This window comes from Phaethon aethereus (assembly GCF_964289735.1).
Source record: "Phaethon aethereus genome assembly, chromosome: 1".
Taxonomy (NCBI): Eukaryota; Metazoa; Chordata; class Aves; order Phaethontiformes; family Phaethontidae; genus Phaethon; species Phaethon aethereus.
In genome coordinates this window covers 44,528,152-44,554,331 of record NC_138575.1, presented here as the reverse complement: position 1 = coordinate 44,554,331, position 26,180 = coordinate 44,528,152, and the positions used below count along the sequence as shown (strand labels likewise).

Genomic DNA, 26,180 nt, shown 5'->3' with positions numbered 1-26,180 from the left:
CACTAAAATTTTTGTGTCATAAATGTTAATTGGCTCAAGATGATGGATCTTTCGTAACTCATTTGAGAGAAACACTATCAAGTTGCGCTTTGCTAACAATAAAGAAACCTAAGTCGAAGGCCCACCACTGAAAATGATGCAAGAGAAAAAATCATTTGCATTTTTCAATACTTTAAATGTTTATTACAATAGAATATTCTTCTCTGAAATACAAAGTGTTAATTTTACATTCAGAGTAATAAACTGTGCTGCCTTTCCCCATGGTAGCAAATGTTTATTTATTCAGCAGTCTAGGGAACTCCCTACTTGTTGAAATTTTATGCAAATTTGTCCCAAAAGAAATACCATGTAACAAAACCATAAAAAAAAGGAAAAAAAAGGGCTAGATTATCTGCATATTTACATTGTGTACATATGTATGTATATGTTCCAATTTAAGATCAGATTTTGCATTTAAATAGCTAAATGCAAAATAATTCAGAAAGTAAAACAATTGAAACAAATAGAAAGAAGAAACTGTGACTTTAAAAATGGTCATTAGAAATCAAAAATTCTAATTAGATACTTCTTTTCCACTTCTAAATTTGGTAATTGATTTTGATTGAATTGGTAATACTTAGTTTCTGAGGATTATTTGCTTTATCCAAAAGGATCCATTCTTTCATTCTTAAAAATATTTAGAATTTTTTTCAAAGTTACAGCCAATCCCTCACACCTTAGAAATATCAGTGTTAGATTCTGTAGTTTCATTCATGGCATACATCATTTGAATACCATACAAAATAGCCTGAATACTGCATGTGCTTTAAATAATACCTATTCTAAAGTAAAAATAGATCTTCATAATTGAATGCAGAATTTGTACTCGGAGGTAGATATACTGGAGTCAGAGGTAAGTAACTGGGCATTACTGAAAGTATGCCTACAGCAACATATATCCTTCTTTAACAAGATATGCATATAAGACACATAGGTGATGTACAGCTCTTAATCTGTAGATACATCACATACGGATTAATTTTGACTTCTACTACATTAGCATCTGAAATTCCCCTAGGAAATAGTCAAAGAGATCTATGCTCAGGGAATGACTCCAGTGCTAAGATGACAGATTTGCTTTTAAACATTTCCTTCTTAGTAAACTACCCCAGCCCGCCCAACCCCAAACACCTCAGCTCTTAGGTTCACAGCCCATCCAGAACAAGACATTGGTATATCCAAAGACTATCGGCTGACACGCTTTGTGATTTGACCTGCAGTGTTCAGGTTTATAAAACAAAGGTAAATAAATAAAATTCCTCCCACCTGACACGGCTGAATGAAAGGAGGTGTGAGAGGCCAGGAGGGATCGGGCTGATTGCAAGAGGCAACCGTACATCTGGTGACCTTTTCTGTTCGCCGCCTGCTATTAACTTGTTCTTTGGCTGTAGGATAGTGGTTCAGAGCTGGCCAAACAAGAGTATTAGCCAACGAACCCCCTCCGCTTTCTACTGGCATCCTGGGTCTACTACAGTTTGCAAGCATGCACCCTTCAGCTTTATACAGTACAAAGCACTGATCAAATCCCTCCGAACAGGCTGGGTTCAGGCTGCTCGCTGGAATTTGAGCCCTTGTCAGTCATGTAGGAAGTCTGCTGGTTGGACACTTTCTGCACTGAAAACAGGCCCTTTCTTAATTAGTGCTGAGATTTGCCCTTCAGCAACATCAAAACAGGCACTAGGGGAAAAGCCAGAATCTCAGAAAAAAACTGTAAATTAAGCATCCAAACAACAGCTGGTCCCTGCTTGAATTTAATCATATGCAGGCAAAACACTTCGGGGTTAATCAAATGAAATAAACTGCTCAAATCAAGCATAGTACTTGAGTCCAGCCAACAAAACCTGAATAATAAATGAAACCAAGTAAGAAAAGTCTTAGCAGAGATTTCCAAAATGCCTGAGAAATGCTATAACTTCCAATTGACAGGTTTTGATATAAAATAATATCTAAAACAAAGACTTGATGAAATAGGTCAAATTTCAGCCTCACAGTCTTTTAATGACACATGTACTACTGTCACCAACAGTCTCTTGTGGTGAAGCAAAGACACAAATATTGTTGAAAGGAGATGAATAAGAAGCTCACTCTTTCACTCGCATGTAATACTTTTGCTCAGTTCTACACAGGGAAATGGTAAAAACAAATTCAAGCCTGAGGTGAAGTGTGAGGGAGCAAGATTTCTGGCTATAAATAATTTTCTTTTCCAGACTACAGCGAGGAAAAAAGTGCTTCCCATTTTCAGACCCTGAAAGTATGGAAATTTGGGGGAGCTTGTGACTAAAGGCTAAGATGATTGCATTTATAGCAAAAGCATCAGGAATGGCTGAGTGATCGGGACAGCAAAGGCACAACAGAAATTACTCTGGTCATACACTTCTCTGCCTGCCAGAGACAGACGTGTCTACAGAAAAGTAGTACAGAGTGACCAAACTTTTTTCTGCAGTAGACTTATTGTTCGTTCAAGTGCGAACGTGACTCAAAATTATTATCCATTTAGAGAGTGCCATGGTTTGACCTCAGCTGGCAACTAAGCCCCACGCAGCCGCTCGCTCACTCCCTCTATGGTGGGATGGGGGGGAGAATTGGAAGGGTAAAAGTGAGAAAACTCATGGGTTGAGATAAAGACAGGTTAATGGGTAAAGCAAAACCCGCGCACACAAGCAAAGCAAAACAAGGAATTCATTCACTACTTCCCATGGGCAGGCAGGTGTTTGGCCATCTCCAGGGAAGCAGGGCTCCATTACGTGTAACGGTTACTTGGGAAGACAAAAGTTATCACCCAGAATGTCCCCCCTTTCCTTCTTCCCCCAACTTTATATGCTGAGCAGGACGTCATATGGTATGGAATATCCCTTTGGTCGGTTGGGGTCAGCTGTCCCAGCTGTGTCCCCTCCCAGCTTCTTGTGTCCCCCCAGCCTGCTCACTGGTGGGGTGGTGTGAGAAGCAGAAAAGACCTTGACTTATGTAAGTGTAAGCAGTGTAAGCCCTGCTCAGCAATAACGAAAACATCCCTGTATTATCAACACTTTTCAGCACAAATACAAAACACAGCCCCATACTAGCTACTATGAAGAAAATTAACTCCATCTCAGCAAAAACCAGCACAGAGAGTAAAACATGTTTTTGATTTCTTCTCTGAGCATAAATTCCAGCTTTTGTGATTGAGACTATTTCTCCTTTAAATGTCAGGGGCTAGTAAAGTATGTCTCTCAGATCAGGAGATAAGCCATAAATGAATATATGAAAATAAAGCATTGCTAAGACAGTACAATTTCATGAAAATTAGAAGTCCATCTGGGTTCTTCATAAGTTTGTCAAATTAAATCAAGTATTTCTTAGTTACTCTCATAATTTTTATGAAAAATATGTAATCACTGGCATTTAAATATCAGTTCTGTAATTAGATCAAATTTTAGAGGCCATATCATAATTAAAAGATTGTATATACACTCTGCTTTCAAGCTGGATTTTATTCCTGATGTTTCAGTGATATTTTGTAGAATTTATTTACATAAAGTGCTCGAAGGACTGACAGAATTAGTACTAACACATATTTTAGTGGTCTATTTTGATCCTTTGGACTTAGTGGAAGTGTTTTTTTTAATGCTTTACATATCCTGTACCAGCAATAGCAGAGGAAAAACTTAGGCTTACTGTGAAATACTTTTCAATTTTTGTTTTTGTAAATTATATATGTAATGACAGTATCCCAAAAATATTTACTTATGTTATCTAGTAATATCTACTTTTCTTTTAAGATTATTTTCACCAAGAAAGTATCTAAACCCCTTGCTCATGCCTGGAGAATTTGAAGCCTCTAAGTTTCATGCTCTTGACAAGTTTAATTTTGAGAGAATTTCCACATGTTGGGGATTTGGAAAAAGGAAAGATTTCTCTGGTACCATTAAAAAAAATGTGCTAAAAATATCAGCTTTAGAGTTGCTTATAGGTTTAGAGTTTAAAGACCGTCTCCATGGAGATGGATTAGAAGGTGGGTGACAGAGTCAAAAGAGCCTGATTAAATTAACCCTTTTAGAACATACAGTGTGCATACACACACATATATATATATACATGCAAGCACACACAGGTTTACAAACGTGGTACTCCGGGATAGGCAAAACCAGATGCACTTGTATACATTCTTTAACTGTCCTGTTGAAAATGTTACATCCCTCCCCCAGTGAGATCAGCAGAAAAGCTATGGGCATTCTTACTGGGTGTTCAGAAGTCCAGAGGCAGCATATGGGACCAGGTCCCCAACCAACATAACGTGAGCTAGACAGACCAAACCGAACTTACTTCTCACTCACGCAGCAGAATTAGCTGGAGTGAAAACCAAGCCAAAATGTAACTATCCATTTTTAGCTCGACTCAGTTGCGTTGAAATATGGACCAAATCTAATTTTAACTTGGAGCTGGCTTTGAAAACTTGTCTGGGATAAGTGATGTTGTTAGACACCAGTCTGCATAGTGTTTACTCCACACAAAGGAGTGCTGACCAGAGGTATAGGCACCGACTTCTAACTAACGCTGGAGAGAAATGGGATGCAATCGGCCCAGACAAACCGAACGGTGGCCTCGTTGCCTCAGCGGCCGGGGACGAGGCCCCGCCACCCTCACGCAGGTGCACCTGTTACTGTATTTAGGCTGCAGCATCTCTGGGGGGACTGGAAGAGGATGGAGACTGACAAGACATGTCGATCATCTTTCAGCACGTCGGCCAGAAGGAACATGCTGGTGCTTTCTGTTCAGAACCAGTGGAAGGAGAGAAGGACAAATTGCTTTTCTGCCCACAGTGAGGCGTGGTACCCAGAGCCCAAGTTATCCCACCAGAGAGGCTCCCACACCAGTACAGGCACCTGAGTGCAGGCCCATCACAGGCAAACAATTCAGTCTTCCTGATGTGGCACCACTGCTCAGAGTCACGGAATGGTTTGGTTTGGGTTGGGAAGGACCTTTAAAGATCATCTTGTCCACCCCCCTGGCTGTGGGCAGGGATGTTTTTCACTAGATCAGGCGCTTGCAGGAATCAAGCTAACTCTTCTGGGTAACACCAGCTGCTGCTGCGTGGGCATTAACGGGTGCTCAGAGTGGGTGTGGGGGTGTCTGCGATTGTGCTGTGTCGCAAACCCCGCCACAGCCCACCTCCTTGTGCTCCCCACTGCAAGGCAGAGCTGCTGCAGCCTTGCATTTTTGGTGGAAAGGGCCCTGCAGAGAACAATGGACTTGTTAGCGAACACGACTACCCAAGGCATGCTGGCTTGGTTCTTCTGACCTCTTGGTGTTGGTTTTAGCTTGTTGCTCTCAAGATGGGTGCGTGAAGAATTGCCCAATCTGGCAAAGATGAAGATCAGTGTCTAAAATACATGAGAGATGGAACTCCATACTAAGGATACGCATGCTGGCTATAAATTCCCAAATGAATAACCGAACTCAGAATCTAGCTTTTGAATTTACGAACATTGCAGGACTCCAATATTGTCTGCTTCACTAGTTCCTCCTCAGAACTCAGGACGGAGTGGCAACCCATACCGCTACAGAGGTACGAATACCCACAGGTGTTCTGCAGCCACCTGAACAGAGCAGAAAGCTCCAAGAGCAGCCCTTCCACATTTTCATGTGTGGCAGTCCTAGGAGAACAAGCAGCTTTCACACACCTAGAGATTATTTTCTCACAACATGAACACAGTACTACTTCACTGACCGAAACAATTTCTTGAAAATAACGGCAGTATTTATAGATCTAAACACTCAGCACATCTGCATTTCGAAGAAACTTTACAGGTTGCCTGAGACATCCGGAAACTGCTTTCTTGAAATGCAAAATGATACTCTCTTGCAACTGCCTCTCCACTTTTCTTGGGAATGGTAACTATAGTTATACCCTGAATTGCATTTAAAAATCACTATACAACAGATTGTTCAATAACTATGCAGTAACCTCATCTGAAACCATAGTAACCAGACAGGATTGTAGCTCACATTCCCTATCTGGCATTCTTTTCTGAGAACACGTTCAGTAACTCACAGTACCAGTATATGACAACTGGAAGGAATACCAGGGCGCTCCATGAAATACCTCGGTTTCCATTAGTTATATATCAGCACAGTTATTGAAGCATATGAATTCTATATACAGTTGTATACTGTTCTTCCCTCCATATCTACCTGTATTTTACAGGGTTTATCTTTTTGAAAAGAAACTATAAGGAATTCTAGCAGAATCTGCAGCTCATGCCCTTTCTTTGGTTGTATCTCCTTACTTTTGGGCTTTTTTTGATGGATTCTGAGGAAAGAGTGAAACTGAACTGGATAGGACTGTTGTCACATTCAAAGGGTGGAAACTCTCCTTTTCCTTTCCACTGTGTCTATTACAAGATTTCTTCTGCTTGAAGCTGAGACAATACCGACACTTAATGAAATAATTAATTTGAAAAACACCACAATAAATAAGTAGTAGAAGTCTCCCAGACCACGTGTTTGTACTTGAGTTGAGTAGGAGTTATAAGCCAGCCTGATAAAGTATTCTCTGATACTGTTTATGATCACAAGCACAAATACTTACATTTGCTGAAAGTTGAGATGTAAGGGTAGCAACTTTCTCTTGTGATGCAACCAGCTCTCTCCGTAGTTTCTGAATTTGCTAGAAGAAAAAAAATACTGCTGTCAGTATTTCAGCAATTTCCTTTTGTCGTGGTTTTTTTGTTTTGTTTTCATAACGGATCACTAATAGGTTTACAATGTCTTAGTTTCACATTTTAATCTCAAAACTACTCAGAAATACAAATTAACAGAGGTTGTCACTTAGTGCTGCTCCAACTGTTTTCTTGTGCTTAACCAGTATAAGCTAGAATCCCAGTCAGGGGAGCACATATGGGCAAAAGCTTAATTACTTCACATGTACAATCCTCTGTTTGCACATGTAAATGTCATGGTTTTTTACCAAATCCCATAAGTTCCAAACATACCCCTAGTGCAATCAGTTTTAAGAGACCTGTATGAGGCCTGAGATTATGAAATATGAAAGAATTTGGGTGAGGTTCATTTTGCTTGACTAGACGTAATGCAACCAACATATGCCAAATGTCTGTATTAGACTCAGATGAAGTGCCAAAAGTAGCCCTCACTGCCTGGCATGAAGAAGGCTTCAATGACTACCTCAGACACAGATTTTTGCTTCATGGATGTCTAAAGTCAGAAGAGGTACAGTAATATTTTTTTTTTCTCTAAGACTCTACTTCTTACAGTTCTTGCGATTCAAATTTACAGCCTCTTTAAACCTTATCTACTATTCAAAAACTTGCTTGCCAACTTTAAAAAATAAATTTAGCTTTAAATGTGCTTGTTGACATGAAAATAAATTTAATTCAAGGCTTCTGTATCCTTTAATGAGAAACAGAATCCTTAAGAAAAATATCTGTTTACATTTCAGCGAGGATAGATATCTAGCATGAAGCTTGCACATCATTTTAAGCTCATTTAACCCTATTTGAGATCTTACAGGGACTCCAGGCATTGCACTGAACTTAAGCATACCATAGAGTTTCACTTTGAAACCCCTTTCATATTCAGACATAAAAGAAATTATTCCAGACTAGAGAAGCAAAATGTCTGTAACTAGTCTAGGAAAGGGAGCATATAACATTCGCTAGGACAGATTATTGCAGTACTTTAATTTTATGACTCCCATGAAAACCAACAGGCAATATTGCACGAGCTTTAGGAATGAACAAGTTCCTGTATATCTATGATACAAAAATAGCTAGGTCATTTACACTAGCTCAGAGCAAAGGAGACAGATTATGAGCTGTTCTCCATCCTGGATTGCTCTTTTCTTTTTCCAAGTTTTCTCTTTGGTTTTCAATAGCAATTATTTGACCTTCCTGCTAAAATCTACACTTTCATCATATTCCTGCAACTATACAAATGCAGTTCTCATAAAGTTCTGTTCAACATCTCCTGAAAGAGCATCACAGAACATATAAAATAGAAATATGCAGAAAATAAATGTTGTTTCACCTCTATACACAGCCCTATATAAAAGAATATGACATGAGGAATTGTCATTTACAGTACTGAGCTATGACATGCTTCTTTAGGTGTTTTGCTTTAACTTTCAGTGAAAGGAGCTTAGAAAATTCAGGTAGAAATTATATTGAAATATACTGCAGCAAGTAAGGAAGAATATGTTTATTTGTTCAGCTCCCTAAAAATATCTTTCAGTTGACTTTTTCTCTGATTAGAGCAGTAAAAATAGGAACAGCATAAACATAGGAGTCAGAAGGCATGTGATGCTGTGAAGTGGAAATGCACCCCTTGGTGCTGCATTTTATTGCTGTTACTCCTTGGTGCCCTTTTAATACAACCAGACTTCATTTTGAGAAAGGCTGTAATTCCATCCAGCTGCTGACCTGGGCTTGTCACCCGTTCTTATACACTGGGAGGAGAAAGAAGCTGTTTTCCACGTCAGATTTGATTTGTATCTGAAATCAATCTGCACTGCTCTGCAATCCATCAGAGTGGTCAGTTTCAGAAATTTAATATAATGCAAAATGTAAGGGAGAGAAGTTCAAAGTGAACATTTGAAGCATTTTTCTCCTGAAAGGCAGCACATTACCTTCAATTGCACAGTCCCTTAGATCCAGTACGGAGTGGTATTAAGTCTGAAATCAGACGGTATCACAAGTCTCCACTCAGTAGCCCGAGTCTCATCGATTCTTTTCACCTTTTCAGAACCTCAGCCAGGAGGCATTCTTCAGCACAACACTAAGAAAACACCTTCTAGTGCACTAGAAGCTGCATCAGCTTTTTACCAATACTTCTTAAACACTGGTGCAAAGACACAGGGTGTATAATAATATAATGCAATACTTAAATATAAAAATGAAGAAAAGTTCTTACCTCTGAATGTGCCTTTTCTTCTGCCTGGAAGAAAACAAAGAAGAAATGGCTTAGGAACTGTGTGCAACATAATTGCGGTAATAGAAAATAAAAGCCAGCTACACTGAAGTGAAATGAATAGCTTCACGGATCCATTACATTTAAGGAAGGTATGCAGTTAAAACAATAAATGGAATTCTTTTCAACTTACTTGGCAAGGCTCCAGCTGAAACCCCAAAGAGTTTGCCAGCATACTGACAACATGAAACAGTGGATAAAAGGAGAACAGGAACAGAACTACAGAAGCTGCAGCTACATTTTAAGATGCAAAAGAAAATTTGCTATGCTGTCACTGCATGGACCTTAGTCTGTTACCTGCAAACTTTTACACCGTAATGATTATTATGGCTCTGGGAACTATATTTGTTTTACTGTTTTCCAAGAAGTATTCCTAATAGACTAATCCCTGCTAAGAGAAGTTGACAGAATAAGAGTAAAACATATATTGGGGGAAGATGGGGGGAAGAGGGTTACTTGTACTTTACAGTAATTTCTTTTGTACAGACTACTGATGAAAATATTAAGGGCTATAAAGGCATGTTAAAGTTTCAGCTTAAACTTGCTAATAATATTTAATAATTTTAGGTGTTTTCCATATTCTTATGTATCGTGTCATAAAATGATGCTATTTACTCAACAGTTTTTTTCAAGAAGATAAGAAGCTAAATCATTAGTCATTAAATTTGTAAGCATGATAGAAGTCTAATTTAGGAGGCATTTGGTGGATGGAGATATCTTGCTTCAGTGGGATTCTAATGGAAAGAATGGTGTGCCGTGAGAGAGGAACCCTTTTGTAACATAAAATAAGAACCAGTTTATGGACTGGAAATGATTCCACCCCATGATCTGTGGTAGCCCAAACTCAGAGAAGCAGTCTAACATTGTCTGGAAGAGAAATAAGCAGTAAAAGGCGAATGTGGGTGGAAGAATTAGTTATAAATAATACAAGAAAGGTTAAGAAAACCCAAGGTAAGAGTTCCTCAGAAGATTCCCTGACATCAGGCAGTGTCTGTGTTATTACAAATTAGTATAGCTGCTTTTTTAGGCCTATATTAAGCACAACTTTCGTGCTGTTAAAATGTTAATGATGTATTATAGAAATGATTTCTTACTTTACCTGTTGTAGGGGGAGAAGACGTTTAGAAAATACCTCTTTCCTTACATGCTTATCTGTTAACAGTCACTAAAAAGACTGTGATGCTACGATATCTCCTTGTGCAACACTTAGAACTGCTCTTGGCTGAAACTACTGTAATACCTGATGCATTACTACATGGGAATGATTTAGTATAATGATTGTTTTATTTGCCAGCACTGATGTGACACACATACTGATACTAACTTTCTGATCTATGTTCACAAAAAGGAGATCTGCCTACAGAAAAAAATGAAATTCTATTCTCATTATTGTTACTTCAGACGGGTAGTGCATAAAAAGTCAGAAAAGGATCAAGAAACACCATGGCCCTTATGAATTCTAATGTGCCAAGAAAAGCAAAAAAAAAAAAAAAAAAAAAAAAAAAAAAATCAGGTTTGGTGGTGGGGACATGGTCCCTCATCTTTAGACCACCGGCCCCTGCTGATGAAAAGGCAGTGCTACATGTTGTTACCAGATGACTCTCACTGTACAAGGAAGCGTTACCTCTCTCTCAGAGTTCAGAGAGGTGGCTCCCACAAGTCTTCTGTGGGCAGTGGAAAGATTAAATGAAAGAGAAGGAACAGGATTCTGGACATACTATCAACTTAAAAAACGAAATCTGACAACCAAGTACATCTGAGCCGTTTTAACTTAAGAGTTCATGCTGACACCATTGTAACCCAGCACTTGGCCACTGGGTCAAAAGGCTCTAAAAGGAAATAATTTTTTTCTCCCTCTACTTCTCCATTGTATCCATGCATCCTATCCTTGTAAAGATTATTTTTTTCTTTTTTTGAAGACTTAAAATATTATCATATAAATGACATGTCCTTACACATCTCCTTTGAGCTTGGCTTAGCACAGTTAATGAAGTCTAGGGATTCGAAGTGTAGCTAATGCTGAGAAGCAGTGCGAGAAATATGCAATTAACTAAATATGTGCAAATTGCAGTGTCTCACCTACTGAGCAGGAGAAGATTAAAATAGGAGACAACCTAGCATAATTTACACTACCACACATCTTTTTCAACTTCTTGGAAACCTAGATATATTCACTGCCAAAACTGAGTCGATATTTCAATCCTACAGTCTACTAAGTCTCCTTACAAGGCATACTTTTCTGTGAAACCAAATCTTTGTCTCTCTACATGCATTTCTGTTCAAGCTAGATTTTCACTCTATTCAAGTAAGTCCTGAAAACCCAACTGCAAATTAAGAAGAAAGCCAATACATACAGAAAATACTAGTGAACGCGGAACTTCTGTCTCATTGAACTTATTCATTGCAATGACAGCAAATCATGAAATGACTCTTCTGAATATCATGTTCTAATTCTCAAAGAAACAATCTTCAGAGTATAACTTAATGATTTTCAGCTATCCTTTGGCAATAATACATAAAGATCTTGATCTTTATTTAGTACTTTGTCTGAATCTCTCCAGTGCTTAAGCTGCAGAAAACCACTAGCACCAAGGCTTAAGGCAATGCTTGAGAAATCTGATAAATACATTTGATTGAGACGCTTAGGGAAAGGCAGCTGCTTTGGAATTCGTGCTTAGTGATTTTGGCCTGCTTAAGTAAGGTAAAAAAGCACTTGTACTCCTCCTTGGATCTAGTAATAGCTGAAAGCAAGTTACATGTGCCGTAAGCCTGTGAAGCTATGCCTTTCCGGAGGAAATGGCACACTGCACTGTGTCATCAAACAAAGAAAGGTTGCTCTCTGCTTTCAGCTGATGTGACACTGATTGCCAGCCTTTCATGTTTCTATACTCGTGCATTATCTTCTGGTTAATTGCTGAAAAGTTTAAACTTTTTTCACAGAATGAGAGGGATCAAGCAGAAGAAATTCTGATCAAAAATCATCTCTAAAGGTCAATCCTAGCAGTTTGTTATACTAATTCCTTTCTCGCCCGTTACAGCTTTTTCTGTAACTTTCATTATCTTGTCCACATAATCCATAACTTAAGAATCAAGGCTTTGCTGCAATGTGAATTCACAGTCAGACATTTCAGAAGATATTCCACTTAAAGTATGAACTTAGGTAAACAGTTTAAAGTTTGTTTTGCAGGAAAAGTACTGTTCTTTAATATCATGGGGTTTAGGTAATATTTCCAAGATAACTCTGTAATCTTGAATGATAGGTTATATAAATAGAAAGTATTAGTAAACTCTTGCTATATCACACAACATCAAAGCAGAGATATTTCAGACTTACTGACTGATCGTCTGCTGAAAGCATCCTGTATCACTTTATAATTTGATTTTTACCATCTATCATTTTCTTAATATTCTTCTAAAATTTAACATCTAAGCTTGAATTATAATTTTGGACACCCCCCGCTGTGCAAATGGATCATAGTGTCTCATAGACAGGGATTTGACCACCAAAACATATGTGAGAAGCTTTGCTTTGAATGTGAGTCATACCTCATGTGCAGCCAGTCTGTACGTACATTCTAACCTCCCAAAATAATTCAGGACTGGTCTGGACTGGAATTGTTTGCAGCTTGCTGCTTAAGGCCTGGACAACCTAATGCATGTGGACCTGACGTTTTAGACATGCCCTTGTATAGACCTTTTATGCTTAAACAGAACTAAGAGAGGTACCATTGTGGTAGGCGCTGTGCATGGATGAAACCTACTTTCCAAGCTAACATGAGTTTAACATTGAGATAGGGCTACCAAATGGTACGAATGCATCAGACTGCACGGGTTTGGTAGCCTCAGGCAAGAACTGCTGTTGGCTCTGGGTAGAAGAGTCCATGCCATTCCTGGGATGTCAGCTGGCACTATTCAACACCTGAAAACATGGAGAGGAGACAGACTATTCATGAATGCACGGTATGAAAGCAGATAAGTGGGTTGTTCTCCTGTGAAGAAGGGCTACTACAGTATGTAATTGTAGTCTGTGAATAGGTTGCAAAGAAACTGCTGTGTATCAGCAAGAGAATGTCCAAACATGTTTAACTCCTCCCATATGGATGATTTCTTGTTAGTAGAACAACTGAAGCAACACATTATGCAGGAGATCTTAAAAAAGATATCAAAACAATAAAATAGAGAAAAAAAATCAAAACCAGAACTTCTGTTTGAGCTACAATACAATTATTAATCAATCTAATTAACCTAATTAACTAAGATTAATAGTTTTTTAAAGACAGCCTTCTCTTTGGAAATAACATCTAATGCTGCCATTTGCAACACAGATCAGTAGACATTTAAAGTGCAAATTGTATCTCTCTTACCCTGAAACAATCTTGTGTTTTTCAGGAAGTGTGTCTCAGTGACAGGACAAAAACACTTTGCAATGTGCAATTATAAACCTAGCTGAAAATAAGCAAAATCACTCAAAGTTATCAACTACAATAGCATAAGGACTCCCCCTAAAAGAGAGACTCCTAGACCATTACCTTCTTTTTAGCTTTCGAAATATACACTACGTAATTTTAAGCAGTTCTAAGCAAATCACGTAGAAAGATGAAAATAATATATTCTAAAATAGCATGACGGTAATACCAAAGTCAAAAATAAATGTTCTTGCTTTATTGCAGTACAGTTTTCATCCTTCTAAACCTCAAAGCAGTGAAAGCTTCATGAACAATGAACAAGAACAGAGGTGGGCAGAACTTTTTTCTAAAATGTCAATACTCACCGTAGAGTAGAGAGAGGATGTGCTGGAGACAAGTGATAATGAGGACCCATGTACTTTAAAAAAAGGAAAATAACATGAAATATTGATGATAGCATAAAACTTCCCCCACGTAGCTCAATAACTAAACATCTTTTTAAAATGAGAACCAATCTTCTATGAAGAGCAATTATGAGCTTCCCTATAGAAAAACTATTGATAGTTTCCTGCACTTAAAAAGATTGCTCTATAAAAAAACCCAACTTTTCTGTGTATGAGGTAGGATAGCGAGTCAGTGAGATTCAGTATTATCACCAGCAAACAAAGCATCACTTTTGCTGTTTTGACAGCAAATGACTTGATAAATTCATTCTTTAGAGAAACCAGAAATTGTGCTGTTTATACACCTGTCCAAAGCTGAGCAAACTGATTTTAATAAGAGGCTATGCTTTGCAAAACACTTCACATTCCCTGGGGACAGTTCCCAGACTTTTCTCAGTTGGTTTCTCCCCTCAGCACAATGCAGACCTGTGCGTGCTGGCATTTGTAGTCTGTGTGAAGGGGTTACTGTGAGATGTAGTGCCATATTTTCACTAATCATCAGTAGAGTCAGCCTCCAGAGCACCAGGTGAAGCTGCAGGACTTCAAATCAAAATACGGAGAACCTGACGTCTCTGAAAACGGCAGCTGAAGACTAAACTGAGACAAAATTGCCCCTTCGCCTTCTGATTACTCTACTGAGGAAGGGAACACCAACAGAGAATTTTAAACATCATTCATTTCTTCCTTAAATTTTTCTTTCAAAATAAATTTGTTTAATGCTTATTATCTGTTAGGTTTTGATAAGCAAATTATTTAAAGTTAATATTGACATCTGTGTTCCAAATTGACAATACAAGAATACTTGGATTAGACAAACAGACTTTAAACCTGGTTTTGAAACTGGGCAATTATTTACAAAGATGTGGTATGTTGACCATTGAAATCCTGTTGCTTTCAATCTTTCTCTAATTTTCAGTCTCTGCTTTAAATCTCTCAGCTAAGCTCTCATTCTGCTCTTGTACACTGTGGCTCTACTCATTACCTTACTTCTTTTACTATAACCTTCCTCAGAGCTCCTATCTTAAATAAAATACTTTTGGCCTTTCAGCAACATCATTTCATGTTAATTGCTAATGACTGTAAACTGCTGAAAACTGTTTATTATTGCTGCATTGACTTTCATTTGCTCAAGTTGATCACGGTTATCCACTCCAGCTGGATCTGAAACATGACCAATGAAAAAGCTTTCATGAAAGCCACTGGGTGACTCATTACTAAAATTCTAGATTTAACACCTCTTTTTCTATGCATAAATTATTTGTTTGTTTTCTCTATTATTCTTCCAGTGTTTCCTTTGATAATTCTCCTGTTCCTCAGCAAAGGGTCTGTAGTCACCTCTGTCCTTGAATTATGTGATACACTTCTGTGCAGTCAGCCATCCTCTCTGTGCTGACAACTCACAGCTTGATCTGTCCTGCACCCTACTGCTAGTATTACATACCCAGATGTCTGCCTGACACATCATCTGAAATACAGAAGAATGAACTGAAAAGTAAAAGTATTAGTTGTCCATTATTTCATCTAGGACTTTTTTTTCTCCTTTTAACTCATAACTATGAGTTTTGGGGCCAGGGGAGGACTTTTTTATTTGCTTGTTATAAAGGAAATTTATTGTTTACATATAACATTATATAATATATATAAAATATATAAAAGTAATATAAAATAATAATTTATATTGTTATCACTTTGTAGTAAGCAAGATTGATGAGATAATGTTATAGAATGAAACTCTATTAAATTCTGGTGGGGGGTTTTGTTGTTTTTTTTTTTAATTAAAGGGTGTGAGAACTTTGTGCTTATAGGAATTCTGCAAATAATCAGATTTATGAGAATTGTTAGGCATAAGAAAATGTTACAGTGCATTTAATTAGGAGTTGTGAGATGCTCTGTAGTTAAAGAAGAACGAAAACCAAAACCAAACCAAACATATTTCCCAAATTCCAGGTGTTGCACACAGCGTTAAAGAAACCAGACCAATATTAATAATCTACATAAAGAAAGTAGTGAGGTCAGAATTAATGATGGAGTTTAAATACAGAAATTCACATAGTGTTTGCTGTAGGAGGCTGTAGGAAAGTGGGGAAATGAAATGGCTATAAAAGAAAGGGGATGCTAAGTAGCACTGGCATTTGGAAAAAAAAAGGGAAATACAGAGTAGAACTAAGAAAGCATAGAATCACAGTAGTCACGGTATGCTCAGACACTTCAAATTTAGAGAAAAAAAAAGAATAAAATAATTTTCCAGGAATGGCTTCCTTTCCTCCAAAATTCTTGATAAAGGATTTATATGTGTATGACATACACAGCATTGCATATTACTGTGTGAAAGAAATATCTTCCATGCTTTAGGGTAAGGAAGTCTTGTGAGTCTAGCTCGACAGAATTAAAAAATAGTTTCACAAAATTATTTAGATTTTTTTGTGACAGAAGAAATATTTTAAAATTTTACTCCACTTTGGAGGCCTATTTTGGGGCCTATTTGCTGATCCAAATAGTAACTCAGTCTTACCTTCTTCCATGCTGTCCCTGAATGAACCTGAATGACTAATCGCCCGTGGTCTCTCTTCTAAGGATGTAGCACTGCCACACAGTTGGGAGTCATCATACAGATCAAAAGAAGTGTCTTGTGCAGGGATGCTGTTTGAACGCATCATGCTGGGTCCAGGAAGGTTAAACTGAGATAGGTTGGTTGGACTCACTGGAATACAAAGCTTTGTTAATGAAGCACATTTCCATTAAATGAATTTTGGTTCTGCACAAAATTGTAATGTAGGACTAGCATGGTTAGGTGGACTTTACACTGTTGAGAAAATGAAAGGCTTTTTTTCCTACATACAAAGCCACCACAAAACCGTGAAGCAGGCGTTCTCCAAGGAGCTAGAGCTGGATGAGACTAATCCTGTAAAACACATGGTAACACCACCACTGATGTCTGAATACACACTTGTTCACTTTGACAGCCCAAGACAGAAAATCGATGGGAAAGATGCAAAAGTTAAAAGTTGAAAAGGAATAAGAAATTGTAAGTGTTTTTTATAAGCAGTTCTAATAAATCAGTATCTGTATTTTTATTGTTACATACCTATATTACCAACTGTTGTTATGACCAAAGTTTATTGGCACATGCAGGACATATTTATCCTTTGATTTTCTACAACACCTACCACTATATTAGGTTAAAATTCAGGCACAGGTCAGCTGAATCTCATCATAATAAACAGGAGTCCCATCACTCATGGGTGAAATCCAGAACAGTGTTGATGAACCTACTTTAAGCTTTTGCAAAGTTTGTTTGCCAGTAGGAAGGAAAGCCTGGTCATGGTTCACATGAACCACACAAACTAAATACCTAGAAGAAAAAGCTAAGGTCTATCCAAATTCAGCCTACATGCTTGGACTTTTATTTTACATCACACAAGATGTGCTTTAAGTCATAAACCACCAGAGCAGCTGTGTTGTGAGAGCAAATTATTCCACAGGGCTATGATAATGGTAAGAAAGAAAGGACAGTGACAAAATTAAAAAAAAACCCTGATCTTATTGTTCTCTGTTGTGAGTACAAGAACTATGAACAAAAAGAAAAAGAAGATAATCATAAGAAGAAAACGACAGAGTGAGAGAAAGTCTGCTTAAAAAGAGCTGTGTCTAAAACTACTGCAAATACATGGAGGAAATCCAAAGCAGTGGCTTGCTTAGCCAGGATCCAATTTCATCATTAACAGTGGCTTTGTTCAACTTCTTTTTCCCATATGTAATAAAGACCAACATTTGTATGTCTGATCAAATCGCTTTTGAGTGATTGTAACCTACAGATGCCATAAACTGTGACAGAGTGACAGAAGTGTGAATGCTTCAAAGGTTGTTAATTCCACAGTAATGACCAAACCCACAAAAACTCTTTGTGAACCTAGGTATTTGTCCAACATGGTGCAAATAAATGGTTTTCTATTAAGCATTAAAGAAAAAATAAAATTATTAGCAAAACTAAATTAGTGTTGGATTAACTTGAAACAAAATCAAGAAGAACCAAATCTAAATTTTGACCTGTAATCAAATAAATATGAAATGTGACTCACATCCTAAAATATTATACTGTATTCAAGGATAGGATTTGGATTGCCCAGTGCAGTTATAGACAGGTCCAGCCACTGAAAAAAAAATTGAAACACCTATCTCAAAGCAAATCTGTATATAGGAAAAAAACATTGTTTAGTGCCTGGGTTGATATTCACTAACGTCACTGGAAAGAATCCTACTGCCTGTAAATCCTAAAAGATGAGAAACTAATTTCCAGCTCTGTCTCAGATTTTCTTCTCCTTGGGCAAGTCATAGGGAATCTGTGCCTTTCTTCTTTATGCAGAATAGGAGGTACCCTGTCCTACTCCATGAAAAACACCGTGAGTTTCCTTTCATTAGTGAGATACCGCAATATGGTGATGGAGATGTTAAATTAAATTAGCTAGCTTGGCAAACTAAGAAATATGAATGGTTGAGTTTTATGAGTCTAATCTAGAGTGAGAGAAATGGTGAAGGGAAACGGCATTTACCCAGGTTGGAAAAGTGATATTTTCCAGCTGCAGACGAAGACATAGCTGAAGGAGAAACAAGCGGGGACTGACTGCCAGTGTCTTGCAGGCCTCCGGTTGAATGGGAGCGCAGCCATTCCTTGCCTTCCTCCTGACTCGTCTGCCGGGATGATGGAGTATATCTGAAAAACCACAGCTGACATGCTCAAAACAACAACAAGATGATGGTTCTGAAAGCAACAGGTGTCACATAAATACCCTTCACTGGTTAGACAGAACAGACCCCTTGGAAAACATCAAGTCTAGTCAAGTGATTACCACCAGGGATTTTACCAAGGTAAAATTTACCATCTTATTAGAACAGAAAAAATACAGGACTTGAAACCCCTTTCCTTTTCATCCCCCTCCCCAAAACAACATTCCCTTCCTTGACGATAAACCATAGAAGACAGACAATTTAGCTGACAGGAAAGGACTTCAAAGCTGCAGGAAGTGTACAAGTTGATGCAAAAGCTCGGAAGCTGTATGGCTAGGACGGGGAATGGACAGACTAGAAGCCAAGAAATGTGAGTAGCCTCTTACAAAATGATCTGCCACAGATTGTGTGGGCAATTAGTTAGATGACAGGAGTGAAATAGATCAACAACTCTGAAAAAGGAGTTTGCATCTGTAATGACAGCTACTCATGGTCATACACGTGGTCTGTTGCTCTGAATGCTACTTGGCATTGTGTCCTGCCCCAAACTGGGGGGAGGGAAAGGGACAGGAAAAATCCACAATTAGTAGAAATGAGTTCTCTGGAAGGAATAAGTCTGGCAATAAAATAATTCATCAACTGCTTCCTGTGGCAAACCAATAAAACAAGTGCAGCTTGACACATGGGCTAAGAGGGAGAACTGGTAACTCACTGGCCCAGCCTCTTTTGGCTGGGGTGGAAGAAGGGCAAGTCTGGCAGTGGTTAAACAACAAAAAGTGCAGGCAGTGTGAGTCATAACCAAGAAACTGTATTCAGCTATGTCTGCAATAGCCTGCTTCATTCAGCACAATCTCCTGCTGAGCAATGAGCACCTTCTTCACCACTGTCATGAGCCATCAGTGTTCCCCAAACAGCAGAGCAGAAAGGGCTTTTGATACTCTGGCTTCAGGCTTGCAAGGCACAAGTATTTCTGCTTAGAAAGCAGATTAAATGACCATGTAAGTTCTCATGTTGTGCTTGGGATTTTATACAATATTTTACAGCATCAAAACATCTTGTCCTGATTAAATAATTACTTCCTTTCTCCTTTCAAAAAGACAGCTATGATTTTTGCTTATAAATGTGGTAGAGCAGAGTTACCCAGCGGTTGTCGGATCAGAAAGATGGCAAAATGAGAATTCAGGATCTGGGTCTTGGACTGGGATCTCTGCAGATTAAATCAAACTGGTGATCTTTCTGGGATAATTGACCAGGGTTATACGCCTGTAAGCGGTTTTCCCACTCCATTTCACTTTCAGCTTTCAGCCACCATTACAATCGTACAGCTGCAAACCTCAGTCACCCCATTGTACCCTTGCAGGGTTCCCTTTATGCCTCTTTTATGTCCTCCACCTTTTCCATTCTCTCCCAGCCCAAAGTGATTGCTTTGGGATAACAGGAAATTTGATTAAATTCTTTTTAAGGAACGGATAGTGCAGAAGAGCAGAAGGTGTTATCTAAGGACAACGCTTTAGGACTAACTTAAAATTTTATAAAACATTATTTATCAATAACTCAAGAGATTTCACTGTGTGATTTCAGTGACTTGAAGGCTGCAGAGTGTCTGTGTGCATGCACATATACCCTTGATTGACAAATGTCCTTCCTGGAATAGGGGGATAGGCGGCCATGCCTGATGAGATCAGACAAGTTGCCTAATGATCCCCTTTTTTAACCACTGAGCACAGAAGAGGGTAGATGACTTCTGTTTTCTGTGATGAACACAGTTCTAATTAGTAGGGAATTAGTAGCAAAGTTGGACTCTGAGTATTGCTGGGTAGGGACCAAGAAGACTAGCTGGAGCAGGGCTCATTTTATGCTTAAAAACCTTGGATAGTAAAATTAGTATTTATTATCCTTTACTTGATCTTCCATTCAAATTGGATGAATGTCCACATTTAGAGTTCAAGTTCAGATCCATCTCTAAAACCTTGTTTTTTCTCAGTAATGTTTTCAACAATTAGTCCCACTGAATTGGAAAATTATCTTGTTCTGTCTCTTTTAGCTCTCCAGGATTCAATGCTTTTTAAGATTCATTGCATAAGGAAACTATCTTTAACAGTATTCACTTTCCATGATATATCTTGAAAGAAAATTTATTTACTAGGCAGACTTGGAAAGAAAAAATCCATTGTTAAATCTATGTTTTTTTGGTTTGAATCTAAGTACCAAGAACTCTGCTTTAAACAGGATCAACAAAAGGAGAAAGAAAAGGAAAGACAGTGTAGAAGAAGTTACAGAAAAAGAGAGAAGTAGCAGTCATGCTCAAAAAAATATATACCTTAATCCCTTTTTGGGTAGTGTATTTCTGTCAAGCTGCATGCTGTTAAAACAAAAAAAATCCCTAAGGACATACAGTAAACATGACTGTTCAAAATTACAAATTTCAAAGGTCTAGATATGTGTGCATAACAGAAGGTCATTTAATGCTTTTTAATATATCTTTCATGATAAATCCCTGACTCATTGGAGGGGACAATAGGACGTGGATTGCTGCACATTCATTTTTCATTTAGACATGCTCTGGGCTGGGTCAATAGTAATTTGGAGACTGTCCAAGTCAGAAAGAAGTCCTTCCTTACCATTTCTAACCTTCCTACAGCTTCACCCTGCAATCTGTGCAAGAATCATATGCTCACAGTATGAATCTTTATTTTTCACAGTTGCCTATGATACGCCAATAGGTTTCCAAAAGAAATGAAGGTTGCGGCACCTGCTAAGAGACAGCATGGCCTTGCCAGAAGCCAAATGACAGCTCTGCGTGTAGAAGTACGTGCTAAATATACAGACCCTTGGCTTTCTGTTGCTGTAGGGCTCACATAATGAGGTGATGGTGGCAACAATGAAAAGTGGCACCAGAGCAACGTTATTCCATATTCATACATACGCAGTGGCAGAGTCCTGATCACTGGAGATCTATGACTGGAGTTTTCCTAATTCAAACCCCACCACTAGAAGGACAAGCACTAGCCTTCTTTCAAATCGTGTCATTTGGGCATTTCCTCATAAAGACTTGGCAGATCAGTCCTCAACTATTGTGGGTTGAATTTGAACTAGTTATCATCAAGTAAGTGTTGCAATGTTTTTTCCCTTAAGAACATAAACTAGATTTGCCATATGGATTAATTGTGAAATGGATTTAGAAAGTTTCTGTATTACATATCATAATCACACCTCAGAGAACAAAAGTAACTTAGGACCCTTCTTACCCAGGAAAACTCTCACACCGTTACTAAAGGTCATTTTCTATTGTGCCGGGGGTGCTGGGCACCCCACTGTCACGTAACCCAAATCCAAGTAGGTAAAGGCAGTGAAACTAGTGTTGGCGTTAACAATCCATTACCATTAGGGCTCAGTCTAATGGAAGTAAATCCCTCTTACCACCAGGAAGTTTTATAGGAAGTTTTATAGGAAATTTTACTAGTTTAATCAGGGCCTTGGGGAGAAAGCAAATGGAAGGAGAAACTTAGCAGGATTTCAGCACAGGCCCCACTATCACGGTCCATGTGAGGGTAGTCCTCTATCAGAGAGAGAACTGAGTTTTCAGCATTTTGTTCCCAACATACCAAAGAGGACCAGAAATGGTTCATAAAATGAGAACATACATTTGAATGCATGGTCCTTGTATTTTTTTAGTTCCTTACAGAAAAGAATGGATCCTTTATGTACCCTTATGTACCTCTAAATTTCAAAACAAACATGATCATAATAAAAAAAACAGTTTCTTCTGCAAATACTTCAAACATCCTAATGAACAATACATTTTCTCACATTGCTTTAACTTGAAGTTCTATGTATTTCAAAAATAATATATAGCACATTATCTAAAATACAGGAGCCAGTCAGTGCTCCTTTATAGCAATCCACAAGTCAAAAGTTATTTCAGTCAGATAAATAGTCTAATAATGACCACAGGATTTTGCTAAAAAACTTTTAAATTCAGATACTCAAATGAAAAAGGGGTGAATATTCCTCAGCATGAACATGGAGTTATTACAACTGCATTAAAGTGAATGCAGCAAATATTCATTTTGTGTTTTTAAAATACTAAATCTTGCAAAGATGCCCCTAGATGGAGAGGGTATGAAAGCATTAACCATGGTGCTACGTAACTATTAATTCAGACCCATAACTGCCCATATCTTTTTAGTATCTGAAAGCATTCCTCCACCACAAAGATGGGTGTGTTACCTCTGCAGAAACTGGACTTCTGGTAAGTAGAACTGAACTGTAACGTGCAGTGACCCCATGAGGACACTACCAGCCTGACCTCAGTGCTCAAAAGATCTCTAAAGATGATTTGAAAAAATTCAGTCCTTTCCTTAAAGCAGCAATACATTCATGGAAAACTGTCTCTTTGGCTCCAAACAAATACCAATATAAAGTGGGGCTGAGAATATTGTAATATTCCTGATGATTTCCTTTGTCATGCCAATTATCAAAAGTGGTCTTGCAGGAAAATGCATGCAGATGTAGGCTGAAGTTACCAAGCCCACTGTATCTCCATTCCCTTTTGTTTGTTTTGCACTGCTAAACCATCTGCGAGTTCTCTGGGGGAAATTACAGGAAGCCTTACAGTTCTCAGGTTCCTACCTGCCCTTGGTGTTGATGCTAACTTGGGAAAGGGCCATGATGGCATATCTTTGGGCTATATCTAACTGTTGCAGAGCTGTAAGGGAATAAAACAAACTAATGCAAGGTAAGAAGCACCTAGGGAGGTCCAGGGAAGACTGGGCCAAGCTGATATGGGTTTTGTAAATTACTTTCTACAAATGGTTGGGCACACAAGAAAATCTGATACATGATGCACTGTTTCACACCTTAAAACCACATCCATCAACTATGATGACAATTTAAAACAACTGAAAGTCCTGAAGACCTTAAGTGGATTTCAATGTACTTTCATGGCCCTCAAAACTAAACGTTCTTTTAAAATAAACCAGAGCAAGCCAGTCGTGTAATTAGAAACCACTTCCACTCTTCCAGTCTCAAAATGCAGCCATTATTGCTGATGAGACCATTGTTAATTCTTATATTTCTGCTTTTTTTATCAAGCCCTTGCTATGTCACTCAGACCAAGCAGAAGACAGACATAAATTTGCAGCACCCAACAGCAGTTAAAGGTTCAAAAGGACTATGGGTGATGTGTCCACTTGGAAAATTTTATCAGTTAAAGCAGTGATATTTCACCAATTAATCCCAGTATACAGTTTTATTTTAGAGTATAAGTACCTGGATGATTTATTTTAATCTCTCTAAATTGTTGTAAGCTAAAATACAAGTGTCCTCCCACATAGGGAGTTACACTTCTATAACAAATGAAGAAGACTTGTCTAAATAAACCAGAAAAAGTCTTGAGAGAGATGCAAATTTTGCTGAAAAAGCAAGTATTTTGCTACTATTTACTGAACCCTTTTTCTGGTTACTACAATACAAAAGAATTGCATGGAATGACTTAAAATTTGGCTGGATTAAACTTTGACACTGTATCAATACAGCAGTTGGCAGGGAGCACTGTGTTTATGCCCTACCATTGCTTGGTGGGCTTGCTTCGTGTGCTTGCCTGAAGACTCTTCTTCAGTCCTAATGACTGCAGGGCTATTGCAGACTCTGTCTGAAGCAGGGAAGTGAAAGTTCATTAGGACCAGTAAATTAGAGTAATCTTTAACCTTTTCATTTCCTCTTAGCATGCTTGTCATTAATAATGCTTAGCTATCAGATTGCAGTTAATGCTTCAATGAAGCAAAGCCATGTTTATTTGTATTATCTATTATTAGTGCTCTCTTCTCTTTTAGCTTTCCCTAGGCTTTATCTGTGTAGAATTTATGTCGCCTGATAATTGTATCCAATTTTGTGCTTTTGGTCTTTCTGATTTTGTCTCTACATTCTATTAGTATATCTCACTATAGAGACTGCTCATTCAATCTTTTGCAAGCTCTAGAGTGACTGAAGAAAAAGAACAAGGGTCTTTGAAGATAATTTCTTATGCCATGCCAGGCTACAACTAGCATTACCAGAGGCACCTCAAATTATAGAATCATAGAAACATAGAATAGTTTGGGTTGGAAGGGACCTTTAAAGGCCATCTAGTCCAACCACCTTGCAATGAGCAGGGATGTCTTCCACTACATCAGGTTGCTCAGGGATGGGGCATCTACCACCTCTCTGGGCAACCTGTGCCAGTGTTTCACCACCCTCACTGTGAAAACTTTCTTCCTTAGATGTAGTCTAAATCTACTCTCTCTTAGTTTAAATCCGTTACCCCTTGTCCTATCGCTACAGGCCCTGCTAAAAAGTCTGTCCCCATCTTTCTTATAAGCCCCCTTGTGGTACTGGAAGGCTGCAATAAGGTCTCCCTGGAGCCTTCTCTTCTCCAGGCTGAACAACCCCAACTCTCTCAGCCTGTCCTCACAGGAGAGGTGTTCCATCACTCTGATCATTTTTGCAGTCCTCCTCTGGACCCGCTCCAACAAGTCCATGTCTTTCCTGTGCTGAGGGCTCCAGAGCTGGATGCAGGACTCCAGGTGGGGTCTCACCAGAGCAGAGCAGAGGATCAGAATCACCTCCCTGGACCTGCTGGCCATGCTGCTTTAGATGCAGCCCAGGATATGGTTGGCCTTATGGGCTGGGAGTACACAGTGCTGGCTCATGCCCAGCTTTTCATCCACCAGTACCCCAAATCCCTCTCGGCAGGGCTGCTCTTGAGCCCTTCATCCCCCAGCCTGTGCTGATACTGGGGGTTGCCCTGACCCAGGTGCAGGACCCTGCTCTTGGCCTTGTTGGACCTCATGAGGTTCAAACCGGCCCATTCTTCGAGCTTGTCCAAGCCCCTCTGTAATCTGAGTTTACAAAGGAAAAAGTACATAATTTTTTTGCCAGACATATCTGCCTCTAACATTGCAAACCAATGCTTTTGTTGTGAAAAATTATTTTGCTACACATAGGTTTTACTGTCTAAAACAGTTTAGAAATAACACAGCACTTGTAACAGGCCTTTCAGAAAAATTAAATAGCAAAAACCCTATTGGGGCTTTAATTCAAGAAATGACACCATTTTTCTCTAGGTACATATATTTGTTTTGAGGCCAGATCAACATTATAAATGGCTCGCTCTGAACTCAGTCATAATATCCCCATATGGACAAATCTGAAACTTAAAAATATTGCCAAAGGCAAAGTATTTGGAACCACTGAAATTAAGTCACTGAACAAATACATAAAGTATTAGTAGTGGGGGTTGCTCAGGAGCTTATGCCAAACCATTAACATTTTAAATGTGATGTTTAACATCCTCTGAATAAATATGATCTTTGGCATAAATTCATACTCTTCCACATCATCCTATTGACCTCACCATCCATACGTGTAGCACTAAAAATTAGTGAAGGGTTTTATAACCTAAATATGAATAATTAACTTTCTAATAAATATTGTCACATTCAGTTTATGGCACACAATGCAAATTACTATTTAAAAATTAAAAGCACAGTGCAAATTGCAAATTACTCATGTATCAGTGTGTTTTTAACTACTGTTGTTACAATACATTATCTTGGAACATACATAT

At 38.4% G+C, this 26,180-nt stretch overlaps 1 protein-coding gene across 2 annotated transcripts in view; it reads right to left on the bottom strand.

Moving 5' to 3' along the window:
- The window catches only part of NAV3 (neuron navigator 3), a gene marked incomplete at its 3' end in the record, with an annotated part of 271,115 nt that overhangs the window by 31,193 nt on the left and 213,742 nt on the right, over window positions 1–26,180 (bottom strand). For both annotated transcript variants that reach the window (XM_082013485.1, XM_082013486.1), the window contains exons 17-22: window positions 20,895–20,936; window positions 18,400–18,560; window positions 16,362–16,550; window positions 13,772–13,824; window positions 8,944–8,967; window positions 6,608–6,685 (exon numbers count right to left, since the gene is read on the bottom strand). In XM_082013485.1, coding sequence (XP_081869611.1) covers window positions 6,608–6,685; window positions 8,944–8,967; window positions 13,772–13,824; window positions 16,362–16,550; window positions 18,400–18,560; window positions 20,895–20,936 — 547 coding nt within the window. The remainder of the gene's footprint in view (window positions 1–6,607; window positions 6,686–8,943; window positions 8,968–13,771; window positions 13,825–16,361; window positions 16,551–18,399; window positions 18,561–20,894; window positions 20,937–26,180) is intronic.